Raw genomic sequence first — 16,724 nt, 5'->3', positions numbered from 1 at the left:
ATCTGAATAACCTGATGCCGTGGTTTAAGCCTGGCTTGCAGCACATCCCCACGTGGGATGGAGGAGAGGTGAAGGGGCAGAGTGAGAGAAGTCCTGGGTTGAAAACAAAGCTGACCCTGTGCCTCACAATGGGGGTTTGAGGGAACCAGGACTGCCATTCTCACCTTTGTTTTGCATTAATTAGTTAAAAATTAGCCATAATTCCTTCAAAGACCATGAAAAAGGAGAATGCTGCAGGTACCATGTGCCAGCCTGTACTTTCTTCATTCCATTTAATCGAGCCAGGCCAATGCCAGCACCAGGGCCAGCTTTTTCTCTGTTAATAAAGCACAGATCTGTGACCAGAGCAGCCACTCTGCCCATGCAGCCCCTCACGGCTGGCCCCCACTTTGTTCCCTGCTGCCCCAGTGATACCTTTTGTTTCCAGCACAGAAACTCCTCACTACAAATTATTTCCTTCCCATTTCCACAGAGTTATCAGTTATTTAGACCCCTTTTATTTCCCCTTTGAGTCTGGGGCCGCCGGCTCTCACAGCCACCTCCTCCCTCCCTGCAGTCTCTGTTTCATCTGTTTTCCCCTTGCTCAGGGATTTCCTCCTCATTTAGAACACCTGAAGGTGAAATAGTCAGCTGGTGGTGGGGAGGGAGGTTAAACGATGTATTTTGTGCAGCTGGCAGTGCCAGTGAGGAGCTTGGCACCCTCCCTCCCTTGTTAACCCAATGGAAAGCACAGTCTAGCCAGTACTTGGGCTTGTTGCACCTGAGCTCTTCTGCTTTCCTCAGAGTAAAGCATAAATCCTCCTGAACCTGATGATTAAGGTCATTTTTGCAAAGGAAAAAAAAACAACAAAACACTACAGAAGGGAGAAAAGTTGTATTTCCAGGCTTTTTTTTCTCAAGGATAAACCTCAAAATTCTTAACAAACTTTGTCATTCAAATAATCTTCCATAGCTTGAGATCATTCACAACAGAACACTCAAAACATCGAAAACAGTTGAAATAAGACTTGCAAAAAAAGACTCTTAATGGAATACTATAACTCGTACATGAACTTCTTAAAAAAAAAAAAAAAACAACAAAAAAAACCCCCTCGAACGCAATGAAACCCTAACACATAATCCAACATGAACTTTATCTAACCATGCTTTCTGCAGTCTACAATTTCAGTCTGTAGTGATGATGGATGCGGACAGAAAGCAAAGGAAGATTAATTGAATGGGATGAAATGCAGAAAAGGAGAAGAATTTCTGAAGATTGTTTCCTCCCACCATAAAAATTCACCAAGTGTTTTCAAGTTTAGTTAAATTAAGCTGTAATTACCTTCTGTGAAAGTGCTGGTGAGCAGACTGCTGCACAGCTGGAATAACACAGCAAGTATAATTACTCACCACACCTCATTAAAAAGAAAAAAAATTAAACAGTTTAGGTATTACTAAGCAGTATTTTAGCAGGTTTTTTTAAAATATCTGTTACCTGATGGGTAAAAAACCCAAAGAAAAGAGCTACAGCAGGACAGGAACCTGACACCAGCCAAGAACTGCCTTTCTGTCCCTCACAAGGCTACAGCGAGCACAGAACACATGCACACACACACTGCCAGCTAGCTCCGAGTGCTCCCCAGGGGGAGGAGAGCCCAGCTTACCCTCCAGAAGTGGTTCCTCAGCTAAAGAAAGGCTGTGAAGGGCAGGGAGGGGCTGCTGAAGGCGTCAGCTGTAGCGCTCGCCCTGGAAGCGCGGCGCGAAGTTCCTGACGCCCTCGTTCTCCTGCGTGGTGATCAAGTCTATGATGGCTGTCAGCACTGCCGTGTCCCTGCTTTTAATGTCATTCCAGTCCACCGGATGGGGCTTCTCTATCTTCTCTTGTAGAAGATCATCAAGTTCTTTTCTCAGTTTCTGGGAAGCGTTGGAATAAAGGAAAAGAAGGAAAAAGCAAAGAGATGGGTAGTTAGAGCTACACAGAGCATCAACAGAGGGATTCCAGTGCCTCGGGCCCTCTGTTCTCCCAACCTTTACCCCTGCTCTTCTCCCCCCAGTTCAGTTCCACATTGCTGTTTTCAGGATCAAACCCTGTCCCTCAAAACCCAGTCTCTTTGATGAGAGATGACCATCTCTGGATGTGATGCCTCTAACAGCCCACCCAGCACTCGGCTAACTACCTCAGGATTAAAAACACCAGTTTAAAATAAAAATGAAATTTTAAAAAGAGGTATGATTTCTGGGATCTAGTATTAAACAGTGTGGGTGTGGGAATGGAACCCATTCCTGTTCACTGAGGAGCCCTGCTCTCATGTTTCCATATCCATGTGGGTATCTCCTGTACTGACCAAGTCATCCCACAGCATCTGTGCAAAATTAGATCTCTTTTGCTTACTTTGTGTGCTAGAACTGCTTGCTGGGAGTGCATTTCAAGCAGCATCTCCCTGAGCAATAAATCAATCCACAGCAATATCAAATCCAGAAATCCCTAAGCAAAACCAGTGTTACACTGATCCTTCCAGCTATCTTATTTTGAACCAGTTACCTTGACCAAGTTTGCTATTTTTTCTGGAGACTGGAAAACAATCCACTCATCCACAGCGATGGTGTCCTGGTCCTTATCCTTCTGAATGGATATATCCCCTCCAAAGAACAAGAGGCAGTATGGAGACACCTCTGTACAATCATACAGGTAAATCTGCACAACAGAGAATTGTCTGATCACCCTCAAAATATCTCAGGTGCCATCAGCAACCTTAATGAGACTCCTACAGAATTCCAGATCCTTACTCAGTAACTCACAAATTCTGAATAAATGCATGAACAACTCAGTTCAACAAAAGTCACATGAAATCAGATTGCACAAGGGCAAAAATGGTCCCAAGTCTTTCAGTCTTTCACACCACACAGTGGTGAAATCAAACCAGATGCTCCATAACAATGAGAGGAAATGTCAGCATATTAAGAAGTGTTAAAACTGGATTGAAATGAAAAAAAATTAAACTAAAAGAATTTACACCTGTTACTGCCAGACATTAAAGAAACCCAAATCCTCAAAAAAAACCCCAAGAACTAAACCACAGAAGTTTCTTATTTGTGGTACAATACCCCAGTATCACAAAGGATTTAATCTGATGGTGTGTACAAGGAATGGCCTAGGACAGGAAGGCCCCAGAACAAAGGCTGAACCCCTCTGAACCCTGATCCAGCCTCTTTCAAGAGGGGATAATAAAACAAATCCACAAGCACAGCTCCAACTCACACTGCTGGTCCTCATCTTCAAATGGTACACGAGCCAGTTATAATGGAACTCTGTTTCCTCCACATTCACAGATTTGGGGTGGATATTAACTGATCCATCTGTCTTGGTGCAAACTTTCACCCTTCAAAGAAAAAAAACAAAACAAAAAAAAAAAAAAAAAAGAGTCTGATAATACAAGAAGTGATAAAACAGACCAGGATCCTCAGGGTCTCTTTCCCCAAATAACCAAAAATGACAGTGTTTGAACTGCTGCTGTAGAACCCCTTTAGAGCAGTGCTACTGAGCTGTTGTAACATTATCCATGGCATGGTAAGGTCACACAAGTTATTTCAGGTGTCAGCAGGAATCCAGATGTTAAGGAATCAACAATCCCACCCTTCTCAGAGGAAGTAACACACAAGCACAACTCAACTCTACAGTGAGATTCATGCATGCACTCAAGCCACTGCATCACTTTGCCAAATTATGCCATGTAGAAACCCCCTTGAATACAAACCAACATTAAACCAAACCCTCACATTTTTCTCTTTTTGCTGAAGCTGGGCCGGATCTTTGCCACTTTGGGATAGAGGCCAGCACAGATGACAGCTTTGAGCAGCTTCTCATTACCTGCAGGAGACAGCAAAGTAAGGGAGGCAGCTCTGCAAGCCGAGATTTCAGCTGGGATAAAGTCTCCCTTTCCCTCCACAATTACCTGAGTTGGTGTTAGATTTGGGATCCTTGGGGTTTCTACTATTCACAAATCCAGCAGCAAGGAGATGCTCAGCAAACTGCCCTTTCATGTTGTGCAGCATCTAGGAAACAAGGAAAATTGCCCCGGAGTGATGCTGTGCCAAAGGCTCCCCCTCTTCCCCACACGGGATCCTGCCTGAGCCTGGCAGGACGCTGTTACCTGCATGGTGTTTGAGGACAGGAAATATTCCCAGCAATAGTCCTTCTCATTCCAGAGACCACAACCCCGAGCCTCTTCCCAGCCCTAGGAATGAAAACTGGAGCTGCAAGCGTTTGCAAGGGAACACTGCAAACAGGGACAGCCAAAACTGGAGGTCCCAAACAGTCCCACCTTCCCTACCAGGGAGAAAGCAAATCCTTTCATCTCTCTGTACATGTGCACACACCACAGTGCAGAAAAGCACAACCTCACAATGTGCTGAATCACAAGCTTCCTTTTTCCCTGGCGGGCAGTGATACCTGGCTGTGTTTGCCAGAGCAGCCACCTTTTGTTGTAATTAACGAAGTTCTGGGCAGTAATTGCATTTTCCAGGCCGTTTAATTCCTCCTCTCCTCACCACAACACAACACAGCACAACATCCAACACTTCTGAAGTTGGCTTCAGCCTCTTGTAGAGGCCAGAAGGACAAGAATGAAAAACTTCAGCAAGGTAACTATAATACTACGTTTCCTTTGTCTTTTTCAGACTTGTCCACCAGAAATGAGGATACTGAGTCTGGGGACAAGATTATGCAACACTAGAAGAGTGAAAATCAGTTTGGTTTTATGTTTCTGTAGAAGCCAAAGAAGAAAGCCTACAGAACATGAACTGATTAGCTTTTTCCTGAGGATCATCTATATTACTCAAATTAAAATTCTAGAAGAAAAAAAACCACATGAAACCATGCTTACAGTAAAAGCATTCACCACAGTCAGATGATCGCTTTTCGTGTTCCTTGACAGCTCCTTTCTTCTTGCATCTGCGATTTTCTCTTTGCCCTAAAAATTAGAACCTACATAATACCTAGACTGACATGACAGTTCTCTTCTCCAAATTCAGGTACATCTGTACAGCAGTACTTTGCACGTAACACACAAAAATTATAATTATTTTAAATATTCCACAAGAAAAATGATAATTCATAGTATGTGAAGGCAATCACACTAGTAAAAATGTAATCACCATGACATTTATGAAAGTGCTCTTAGACTATAACACCTCACTGAGTCCCAGCATGCTCCTGAGATTCTTGAATTCCCACATGTCATTGTCATCTGTGAGAGTTTACCAGAGGGATGACAAAAGGGTCCTTGAAGCTGAGGCTGGCTGCAATGGTCAGCACGGGGTCCAGGCAGCAGAACAGGGCTCCAAACAGGATCATCTTCCCGATGTGTGGCTCCACGGGCAGCCGGGCCAGGTGCACCCCCAGGGGCGTCAGCTCCTCCTGCCTGTCCAGAGCGTTCTGCCGGGGCAGGGCACAAAGGAAAGAACACACACGGCACGTGAAATGGGGAGGATTTCCTTGGAAAAGCCACTGTACACAGACACCACCCCCCAATACCCAAACCAGAAGTTTCTATTTATGGGTACAACTCATTTATGTGAATATCACCAGAGCAAAGATCAGCAGAACCAACGTGCCATGAGCCCCTCCTTCCCCAGCACCCAAGGGAACAATGGTACCAGTTCCACGTGCCCCATTTGTGTCCAACCCCTCACTGACCCACTGCAACAGGCAGCAGGGGTACAGAGGAGGGAGTTAAATCAACACCCACAGGGAACTTAAGTGCAGGGTCACTTGTCTGTCTGTTTGGAGTCATTGACCAAGTCCCTCAGAAGCACCCTGCAGAGCCCACAAGCACCAAGGATTGTGTGGGGTGTCCCTCTGTGCAGTGAGGGTCCATCAAGGCTCTGCACAAAGGGTAAGGGGCTGCAAAGCCCAGAGCTGTGCAGTCACACCTGCCCGGTGACACCCCCAGCACCACAGCTCTGAACAGATGCAGCAACACTTTACCAGCTCCATGAGGTGATTTATGGCCAACATCACAGCATCACGAGATGGAGGGTCCATCAGTTTGCTCAGAAAATAGGCAATTCCACCAAGCCTCAGGATCTGAAAGAAAAACCACAACAAAAGCCTGCAGCAACTGGAGAAAGAGGGTTGTCTAAAACTGGTTAGCAGTAACCACACTCATGGATACAGTGTGAGTAATTCACAGCCCGACTTTCAAGTTCACCTTTTATTGATACCAGACAATTCTGTTTCCCCTGGGTTTGATGCACCCAGATACAAGTGTGCATTTACAAAAGTCGCTGCAATTACTGGCTAAATACACTGCATTTCTGGTGTAACAGAATTTTGGTTTAACAACCCTAGGCTCAGAGTTGCATTAACTTATTCTTTCAATCACTTATCCCAGTGGAAAATTAGATAATAAATATATTTGAAGATTTCTCCATTTACCTTGATTTGTAAGCAGAGCTCTTCCAAGGGTGTCCTCAGGATCTCTGGTAACTGATAATCATCCAGGAGGCTGGCACGCAGTCCGTTGTACAGATGGTAACAGTGGCCTGGCTGAACTCTGCAATGATTTCAAGAAACTACTCTTTTGGGTTTGGCCATTTATTGTTTGTTTTTTTGTTTTTTTTTTCCCAATGAAACTGTGACATTATAGCTCTGTTTCTTAAAAAGAGTTTCCCAAAACTCCTCAAGGAATTAGAACTGAAGTGCATTCAATTGTAGAAGCCACTTCAGTCTTCTGAAGACCCATCAGCAGGAAAGAGGCAGAGAGAACACAGAAATTAATTTTTACAGTTTCCACTTTACTGTATCATCCTCCTAAATCAGGTGTGAGGGCAGTGACAAAAATGACAACAAAATGCAGGACATTTTTCTATAGGAGGGAAACTCTGGAGTTAAACACAGCACAAGTCAATTCAGCTTCCTGGGAAGGCAAGGAGATCATTCTCTGCCCAGGAACAGGAGCCAGCAAATAATAAAGAACCTTCAGCACTGCTGGAAACTCAGCATTCCCAAACTTCCCTGAGCACCCCACTGCTCCTACCTTCCTGCTCGACCCTTCCTCTGCTTGGCATTGGCTTTGCTGACCCACTCTGCTGCCATGGTGCTGATGTTGTTCTGGGTGTCAAAGTGAGTCTCCTTTATTTTCCCCCCATCTATAACGAACACGACGTCATCAATTGTGATGCTGTTGAAAAAAAAAGAGGAAGAAAAAGCAACTTTTCATCTTTGCAAGTATGACCTGGGATTGGGTTTGGCCCCTCTTTATTCCCTCCCAGAGTCAGCAATTCAAAAGATCTGTCTTTGGAATTTCATTAAGAACTGTGCTAGTGAACAGTTCAAGAAAGAGCTGATTTATTCTCCTTGGTAGGCAGAAGTCCCCACTTGGATTCTGAACAGAGGACAGGCAGCTCAGATTATCCTGTACAAATCATTCTAGCAATTGTTTAGTATTCCTGTAGTTTAACGGTTCAAAACAATGTAGCTGGTGGAATTGTTTAAAACAATTCTAGGAAAACACTGTTTAGTCTATAAGTATTTCTAAAGATAAAGTGTTATAAACTAATGGCACAAACACAGAAACATATTTTCGGGAACGTCAAACGGGTTTATACTTTAAATTATCAGTTCCATTTATTTGTTAAACACATAGCTTTCCTGGGCAGCCAGGCACTTACCTGGTTTCTGCAATGTTGGTTGCAATCACAATTTTCCTCACTCCTGGCGGGGTCTTCTTGAACACCTGTAATTATCCAGGGCCTGTTTATGTCTTTGCCAAGACCAAACAAGTGCTTCATTCTTTTTTTTTTTGTAGTTGTGAAATGTTGCAATAAAAGAGAAGCATACCTGAGTCTGGTTAACCGTAGGCATCAGTGAATGCAAAGGTATGATAATAAACCTATCTGAAAGTTAAAAATCAGTAAAAGATATGGTGTAAGCACAGAAACTTCAAATTTTACAGGAAAATTTGTTAGATCAACTATGCAGAACAGAGAAAATAGGCTGCAATTCAGGCTACTGCTTCTTGCTCTGAGATCACAGAGATTTGTATCATAACAGCAAATTCTAAAGTAAAAATGTATAAATGTCTTTTTTATGATGCTATAATATGATGAGTTAAGACAATATATAAAGTTATGTATAGTAATTCAGAATTGCTTTTTAAATTCTGAAGTTATTAAATAATTGCTCACGTTTAATACACAAACTGACACTCAGTCTTTCAGTGAACTGGAATTCTGCATCTATGGAATGTACACAACCACACTGCAAGTCACTATCTGAACAGCCAATGCCCAGCTAAGACAGGTGAGATGGAAATTTCAGAGATGCAAAAGCACAAGTTAAAGTGTCAGACAGGCACAGGGTACTTGAGAGTCTAAGCCTCAAATCAACAGGATTTAAGGGAACTATCAGCAAAGCAGGGGAAGCTGCTCAAGGATGAAGTGCACACAGAATGGAGTTTAGTTTTGGTGGGAGTTCTCCCAGCTGCAGGAAAGGACAAGAGGAAGAAGATGCAGGTCAGGTTGTTTTTCAGATTGTCACTCCCATACTGAGAAAAATGAGTTGTTGTTAGCAGAGGAAAGATATCACAGACACACAGACACTGCTGAACACTTTGGAAAGGAGACAAGGGAAAAAATGAACCCAGCACAACTGCAGCAACCCCATGCAACAGGAGTCTGTCCCCAACAGCACTGCCAGAAGTCCCACAGAGAGTTTGGGTTTTACCTGACTTAAACATGACTTGAGACATCAAGAGCTCATGCAAAGTGCTGATGTTATCCCAGCCTGGCAGAAACACCAGAATGGCACCATCCTACAGGGAAAAGAGGCATCAGAACCGAAAAGAGAGATCAGAACTCATCACACACTGCACAGAGCCAGCTCCTTGCACACTGATATATGGTGAGATCTGAGACCTCAGTGACCCAGCCTGGTACAGTCTGTCAAGGGCTTTTTTTCCCCATAAAAAGCTACCTCCATGTACTTATCTGAACATAAGAGTAATTCAAAACTGTTCAATTACTTAGAAGAGCAAACAATTTCTCTTCTTTCTGTGTGACCAGCCAAAGTCACTGCCAGCTCTGGCACTGCCCCCAGCCCAGTCCCACTGTACCTCCTCTTCCAGCACAATGTGTCTGATCAGTGCTGCTATAAGGTCCAGGTCCACCTTGTCATCATCCATCATTTCCAGGGCACTGATTGTACTTGCTGAATACCTGCAGCAGGGAAAGCACAGACATGCCAAGCCAGGGCTCCTGCCACCCAGCCATGAACCCACCTGCAACCAGCTCAGTTCTTGGAGCAATTCCTGCACCTCCAGAGCAGGTTTAGCTCAGTGTGATTATTGTCAGTTCAGAACAGCTAAAGAATTATCATGTCACAACTGAACTGTTCTGAAGCACTTGCACGACCTCCCTCCTTCTCATCAATGAGCCAGGGACTCACAATTTGTATTTAGGTAATGAACTGAAATTTAACTTGAACAACTCAGAGGTTTCAAAGGGAGCTAATCCTGCTGTCTCTAAAGCACTTCACTAGCTGCCAGCCAACTGTACAGGCAATTCCATCACCATTTTCCACAGTAGCCACTACCCCACTGTTACTAAAACCCAGCAACACAATACAGCACTAATTTATGGTGGTCACTTCAGAGCTGCCTGAAAACTGAAAGCAGAAGAGAAAGCTGGGCCCAACCTGTCCTGCAGCTGCCTTAGGTAGCCTGGCCACTGCTGCCTGTAGATCTCCTCCTTCTCCTCCTTCTCTGGCCTGCTCATGTGGCCCTGCATGAAGCCCTTCCTCCAGTGCTGCCGGCGGTCTGTCTTTTCCGGGGTGTACCTTTACACAGGAGGGGCAAACACAATTCCATTTGAAACTGAGGGACTCTAGAGCAGCTGCACAGTTTTCCAAAGCATGGACAATATGCTGTGCTTTAGTGAGATCATCTGGAAGAATCTTCACTTTCTCTTCCGACAGAAATCTTACAAAAGCACGGACCAACCAAGCATGAGAACATGTAGGAAATAAAAAAGTGAAGAGCAAGAAACACTCGATTGATTTAGAGACCTGAAAATTCACCACAGCAGCAAAGAAACTGTTCTTCTCCTCAAGCCAACATCCCCAGGTAACTGTGAATACAGCCATCTGTAATTACTGTACAAGGCCCCCCTTAGGAGGTTTTCTGTTGAAAAATACAGGCAATTCTTCTTTATGCCAAGCTGAGCATACACTAAGCTAAGGCCCCCCCAAATAGTCTCTGAAATGATGTCCAGAAAAAACACTTGCCTCAACTTCTCAATGACATCTTCGAGCAGATATTCCACCACTGGGAAAGTGAAGCCAGGGATGTGAATCATTGGGCAGTGGTCTGTGGAGGGAGGCAGAACTCGGTTTTAAAACTACTGATGAAATGCCACACTGAAAGAATAGAAGCAATAAACATTCCTCACTAGTTCTGCAATATAGCTGCTGTGTCTACAGGACATTTCCAATTGTCAGGGAAGATGTCAAATTCACCCCCAAATAAGGCTGCTGAATAAAAAAACACGACAGGCAGCAGGCAGTATTCTGCACACCAATTCAACTGCTTCCAGCCACTGGAAGAAGCTGGGAGACTGAACAACTCAAAGCTCAATCTGCCTGCCCCCTCACAGCAAGAATGCTAAAACATGGTAAATATTTACTAGGAAAACACTCTATGGATTCTGTTTCCATACTATGTCTGAAAAGCAAAACCAGAAGCAATATCAGGTCGCAATAATGAAATAAAACTGAGAGAAACTGTATCTCCAGCAGCTGGCAGATATTTGTAAAACTGAAGTAATTTCTTCTTTTGATACAAATCAATTCTATAATTCCAGAACTGCACTATACAGTAGAAGCCTAAATTACTTAAGAGGAACATTTCTAGGAAGCACTTCACCTACCAAAGTACTCAGAAAACTTCTCTGCATTTAAAGTAGCACTCATCAGTATGACTTTCAGATCCAGCCGAACATTCAGGAGATCTTTAATAATGCTCATTAAAACATCTGATTGCAGATTTCTTTCATGGATTTCATCAAGAACTACATGACTGATGCTGGACAAGTGTCTAAAATAGAAGGGAAAGAAGTTAAACTTTTGCTTTTAGAAAAAATAAAAAGCAGAGCCATGACTGTTTGGAACAGCTCTTACTCATTTAATAATTGCATTCAGAGTCTCATTAAACAGGAGCTCTTACTTATCTGACTGGAGCCACTGCAGGACAATTCCCGTGGTACAGTACAAAATTGAACCTTGCTTCCTTGGCAAGCGACTGAAAGAGACACAGGAAGAACTCCTCAGATTTCCTCTGTACTTAACAAAATGCCCCAGCTGCAGGTGCCACTGCAGACATGGCGCAGATGTGCCTCACTCTGCCTCCCCCACTCACAGCACAAGGGCAGGAACAAGGAATTAGGCCACTGCTGCACCACTTTTGTGGCTGGGGAATGGATATGGGAGAGACCCTGACTTCCCAGGCACCCTCTGCATCTCCTGCACACTGAGGTGCTGCAGGTCTCCAGCTCAGCACACAGGGCACTCACATGCACAGCACTGGGAGCAAAGAGAAACAGCAGAGACTGTATGAACCCCAATTGAAATGCTGGGAGGGCTCAGCTCTCCTCTCTCACCAGCAGTTCTGCTCCAACAAAAGGGTTCCCTTATGTGCTGCGACTTCAGATTTTTAAATTATAGCCAACTACAAATGTAAAAGCTTTTGCTCTGCAAGCCCCTGTCACTGCATAGTCCCAGGGAATTAATCCATAAATATGTGTAGCAAATGCACAGCTTTCCACAGAAATACGGTTTGGAGGATTCTCCTCTTTAGCATTTTCACTTTTCCTTGAAATTCATTGATTAGGGACATCAGTTTCAATTCTGCCCACAGCAGAATCTTTTACAAAAGCTGAAAACGGGACATACTAGACAAAGCCTAACTTAGACTAGCCATTGTCACATGGGGCATAAAACACAGTAAATGCACTCAAACCTTCTCCTAAAATTCAAAAAAAACTCATTCCTTCCTTGCAGGAATTCCTTCAGAGGAAAATATCAGCAGGAAATCGTTTCTTTCTTTTAAGAACTACTTTTCAAATTGTCTCCTTTGGATAAGAACAGGCCCTTGCCACGAGCCGCTCACCTCTGCAGGCGGATCTGGTACCCCGTGCTCCTGCCATTGCCACAGCTCTCTGCCCTCTCAGCAGCCACTCTCTCAGCCACCTGAGGGGGACAAAGAAGATCAGGCTGATCTGTGACTGAGCTGCTCAGCAGTAGGAACACTTGGTACTGAGATGGTTTGTAAGTAACAAAGAAACGCCCTGAAAAGCACCTTTTCTCCTCCCCTGAGAGCAGCAACCCAGGGACAAGACTCTAGAGGAACACAGCCACTCGGGCATGAGCAGCTCACTCCCCTTTCAGCAGGGTGAGCTTGGCCATCTGACACCGAACTATCAAGGAGAGTAGCTACTGAGCATTTGAAAGTCAGATTCTTTCCTGCTCATTAACACACTCTAGAGGGCCTGACACAACATTAGTTTTTGTCTTAATGGGCATTCGCATTGCCCAAATCCATGAAAATCACAGATACAACCCGTGACTAAGGCAGAGCAGAAGGAGGCTGCAGTGCCAGTACTCCAGGGATGGCTGAGCTGTGATTACCCGGTCAGTGCACGTCACCAGAACAGCAATCCCCAGCAGCCTGGGGCACAGGCAGTGCCCGGGGGGCAGCAGCAGGGGCACTCACAGAGATGGCGCTGATCCTGTGCGGCTGCATGCACACGATGTGGCACTGCCCAAATCCAGGAAAATCACAGATACAACCCGTGACTAAGGCAGAGCAGAAGGAGGCTGCAGTGCCAGTACTCCAGGGATGGCTGAGCTGAGAATACCCGGTCAGTGCACGCCAGAACAGCAATCCCCAGCAGCCTGGGCAGGGGCACTCACGGAGATGGCGCTGATCCTGCGCGGCTGCGTGCACACGATGCGGCACGTGGAGCCCAGCCCGCGCTCGATGTGGTCGTCCAGGATGAACTGCGTCACCTGCGTGGTCTTCCCGCAGCCCGTCTCGCCGCTGATCACCGTCACGCGGCTGCTGTTGATCAGCTTCACCAGCTCCTGCCCACACAAAGACACGACAGCTACTGCACTGCTGCTGCACGCACACTGCACAGGACGTGCAGGACTCTCTGCTCCTCTGGGATGAACTCTGAGCAAAGTACCGACAGCTGAAGAAGTGCTCGGCTGCCTCTCGTGAAGCTACCAAAAACGTTTAGCTTAAACCTCACAGAAGCCATTTCTGCACATTTGCACTTCCCATGTGCACGGTTTAAAGCGTACCCAACCTCAACACTAGCTTTAAATACGTCAGGTCCTGTATGAAAACAACATAAAAGAACTAAAATGAAAGCCTGAAATACATTTCTAACCTGTCTGCTTGCTGCTTGGCTCCTGTAGATTGGAGGCTGAACACAAGAGTTTGTCCTGTTGGACTCCAAGCAAGCACAAACTAAAGGTTTTCAGCACAATATTTTAACATTCCTTGTCCCAACAGACACAGTTTCCCAGCCTCGTCCTCCCAGCCCAAGGACTGTTGAGGGGAGTATGACTAATTTAAGAAACAAATGCTAACAGAAAGGACATTATGGTAAATAGAGGGACTGCAGGGAGGAGCTCACTAATCACCCACTGAGCCTGCAAAAGCAAACATATCACAATGCTCCATTTCTACTGCATACAGGGGATATCAGCCTAAGAATTAACAACAATTAGTAACAGCCCCTACTGTCACTGACTTTATCCTGTGACTGGAAAACTAATGGCACTGAGGTCTAGCACACTCACCTCTCTCATCCCGTATGAGGGGAGCTTCTCTCGGAATCTCTGGAGAAAAGAAAAAATGTTTCTCTTTAAACAGCTTTTCAGCACTGAAGCAATAGAATAGATTTCACCTCTAATCTGGGCTAAACTGCAAAATAACGACAAACTGCTCAAACTTGTATAAACACAGGCCCGTGGGAAGTAACTTCAATTCCATGTGTTGTTTCAGTTTTGTTCAATTAGAAAAACTACTCCAGCCCAGCAATTCAGTACATGATGGGGTAGGTATATACAGGTACAAGAGCGGGGCCTGGTATGGAAAAGAGAGCTGGTGTCCAGGGTCAGACAATTTCCTATATGTGGCTGAAACAAAACCTGTTTTGAAGAGGCCATTCCTTCAGAGCCCAGTGTGTGCTTTCATTTCAGACACAACTGCAGGGACAAAATCCATAAAAAAGAAAGAGAAACCTACCCAATAAAACGTGTCAGCTTCAAATTTCAGATTATAACTCTTTCTGAAATTTGTCATTTCCAATTTTTAATCACTGTTCTATCAATAGTATGAATTTTATGAATTCTAAAGATAATTTTTAGCAAAACTTACATCATGACAACTTTCTAGTAATTTACAAGATATTACATTTTGAGGTTAGCTTAATTTTTTAAAAATTCCAATGAAAAGTTTTCAGCTTAACAGAGGGGAAAGTACCTGCATTTCAATATATCTGGGATCAGATCTCTTCTTCATTAAGTCTTCTTTAAGTTGCTCATCTAAATCAGCATCTTGCTCGGTTTTTTCACAGAGGAATTCCACATCCAAATCCAGGGATGTTTTCTTCCAGGCTGGTGTCTGTCTGACAGGAGCTTTCTCAGCATCTGGTTTCACTTTGGCAGGCTGTTCTGGAGCAGGGCTGGAACCACAGAACACGAACTTCAGATTCCCCAGCTGTGCCTGGCCACATGCAGAGTGCAGCTAACTACAGCCAGCAGTTAATGAGCCAACAGTCCAGGGGAACAGAACCAGGGAATGGTTTGGGTTGGAAGGACCTTAAAGCCCAAGCAGTGCCAGCCCTGCCATGGCAGAGACACCTCTCGCCATCCCAGGCTGCTCCAAATCCCAGTGTCCAGCCTGGCCTTGGGCACTGCCAGGGATCCAGGGGCAGCCGCAGCTGCTCTGAGTCTGTCACTGCAGTGAAAATCATTAAACCAAATAGAGTCTCAAACTACCAACCACCAAAAACCCGACTTCAGGATCTAAAAAACAACACGTTCTTTTGTAACATGTTATTTTGTACCAAATGGAGCCACAGAGCAACAAAACATCAGCAGAGAATGACTGCTAGATCCACTGTCCCATAACTGGATCCCTCAGCCAAAAGGAGCACAAGTCCCCTCATTTCAGCACACCAGCCTATTCCAGCTATTCCTGCAAATCCTGAACGACTCCAGAACTGACCCTGCGAAAATGTTCCAAGACTGCACAGCAACTGAAAACAGAAGACAAAAGCCACCTCTGCAGGAGTAATTCCAGAGGCCAAGGGGGCTGAAAATCCCATATATCTACTGCAGTAAGCCTAGAGATGAGTTAGAATTTTAATGAGTTTAAGGTGAAATTTAACACCCCAAACTCAGCAATAATGAAAGTTTTACAGCAATTATTACAACCATTTCAGTGTGACAACACATGTGGAGAAACTGGAGGGTGTGTGTTGAGCCAGTGCACTCAGTAAAGGTAAATCACTTCCGATACGTCTTCCTGACAGCTTATGGAAAGGAAATTCAAAATCAATAAAAGAACCGGTGATTCTGTCTCTTTACCCCTCCTCATCGCCGGACCACCAGGACATGGCTTCCTGCTCTTTGTCGTTCTTGGCCTGGACGGAGTTCAGCAGCTGCACGATCTGCTCTTCCCGGCGCTCGTCCATGCGCACCACGGCTCTCTGGGCAGAGGAAGCACAGCCCCGTCAGCCGGGCGGCACGGAGCGCGGCAGCCCGCTCGCCTTCGCTCGGCCACCCCCTCACCTGCTGCCGGTCGGCGTCCCGGTTCTTCTGGCCCTGCCGGCGGGCGTACCACATCCCGATCTCGCGGCCCTTCAGGTGCCCGGGGTGCCGCTCCCGCCCGCCGGGCCCGCCGGCCGCGGAGGAGGCGGCGGAGGCGGCGCCGCCATCGCCGCCGCGGCCCCGGCCCCGGCCGCGCCCGCGGCCCCGCTCGCGGCGCTGCTCGTAGCTCATGGCCGCGGCTCGGCCCGGCTCGGCCCGGCCCGGCACGGCGCGGCGCGGCCCCGCCTCTTCCGCCGGCACCGCCCGCCTCATCCGCCGCGCACTTCCTCCCGCCCGCAGCGCTGGGGACCGGGGTTCGAGTCCCGGCCCGACCGAACCCACCCGAGCGGCCCCGGTTCGAGTCCCGGCCCGACCGAACCCACCCGAGCGGCCCCGGTTCGAGTCCCGGCCCGACCGAACCCACCCGAGCGGCCCCGGTTCGAGTCCCGGCCCGACCGAACCCACCCGAGCGGCCCCGGTTCCAGTCCCGGCCCGACCGAACCCACCCGAGCGGCCCCGGTTCGAGTCCCGGCCCGACCGAACCCACCCGAGCGGCCCCGGTTCCAGTCCCGGCCCGACCGAACCCACCCGAGCGGTCCCGGTTCCAGTCCCGGCCCGACCGAACCCACCCGAGCGGCTCCGGTTCCAGTCCCGGCCCGACCGAACCCACCCGAGCGGCCCCGGTTCCAGTCCCGGCCCGACCGAACCCACCCGAGCGGCTCCGGTTCCAGTCCCGCAGGCTCTGGCTGGACACCAGGGAGGAATTGGCCAGAGGGACACCAGGGAGGAATTGGCCAGAGGGAACCTGGCTGTGTCTGAGCCACAGCAGCTGCAGCAGCTCTGCAGACCATTTCCCCGTGGGAATGGT

At 46.7% G+C, this 16,724-nt stretch overlaps 1 protein-coding gene across 1 annotated transcript; it reads right to left on the bottom strand.

Moving 5' to 3' along the window:
* Positions 1-859: 859 nt before the first annotated feature.
* On the bottom strand, positions 860-16,048 carry DHX36 (DEAH-box helicase 36). The gene is made up of 25 exons (XM_021540829.2): positions 15,839-16,048; positions 15,635-15,756; positions 14,526-14,727; positions 13,841-13,879; positions 12,944-13,114; positions 12,141-12,220; positions 11,199-11,273; positions 10,903-11,069; positions 10,262-10,343; positions 9,674-9,814; positions 9,093-9,195; positions 8,705-8,792; positions 7,820-7,875; positions 7,651-7,715; positions 7,017-7,160; positions 6,416-6,533; positions 5,966-6,064; positions 5,240-5,413; positions 4,863-4,949; positions 4,131-4,214; positions 3,933-4,032; positions 3,757-3,847; positions 3,239-3,359; positions 2,522-2,674; positions 860-1,893 (listed from the first exon to the last, which is right to left on the bottom strand). The coding sequence occupies exons 1-25, from the start codon at positions 16,046-16,048 to the stop codon at positions 1,708-1,710; spliced, it is 2,958 nt and encodes a 985-aa protein (XP_021396504.1). The 3' UTR covers positions 860-1,707.
* Between the last annotated feature and the right edge of the window lie 676 nt (positions 16,049-16,724).

The sequence above is a fragment of the Lonchura striata genome, chromosome 10 (genome assembly GCF_046129695.1).
Source record: "Lonchura striata isolate bLonStr1 chromosome 10, bLonStr1.mat, whole genome shotgun sequence".
NCBI lineage: Eukaryota > Metazoa > Chordata > Aves > Passeriformes > Estrildidae > Lonchura > Lonchura striata.
Note: the sequence above shows the minus strand (reverse complement) of the source record. Positions and strands in the feature narration are given on the sequence as shown.

Coding starts and splice junctions, on each gene's coding strand:
- DHX36 (XM_021540829.2), bottom strand. CDS start 16,048: ATGAGCTACGAGCAGCGCCGCGAGCGGGGCCGCGGGCGCGGCCGGGGC. Junction 11,070..11,198: donor CAGTGGCTCCAGTCAGATAA/GTAAGAGCTCCT, acceptor CTTCTATTTTAG/ACACTTGTCCAGCATCAGTC. Junction 3,360..3,756: donor TTCAGCAAAAAGAGAAAAAT/GTGAGGGTTTGG, acceptor TTTTCTTTGAAG/GGTGAAAGTTTGCACCAAGA.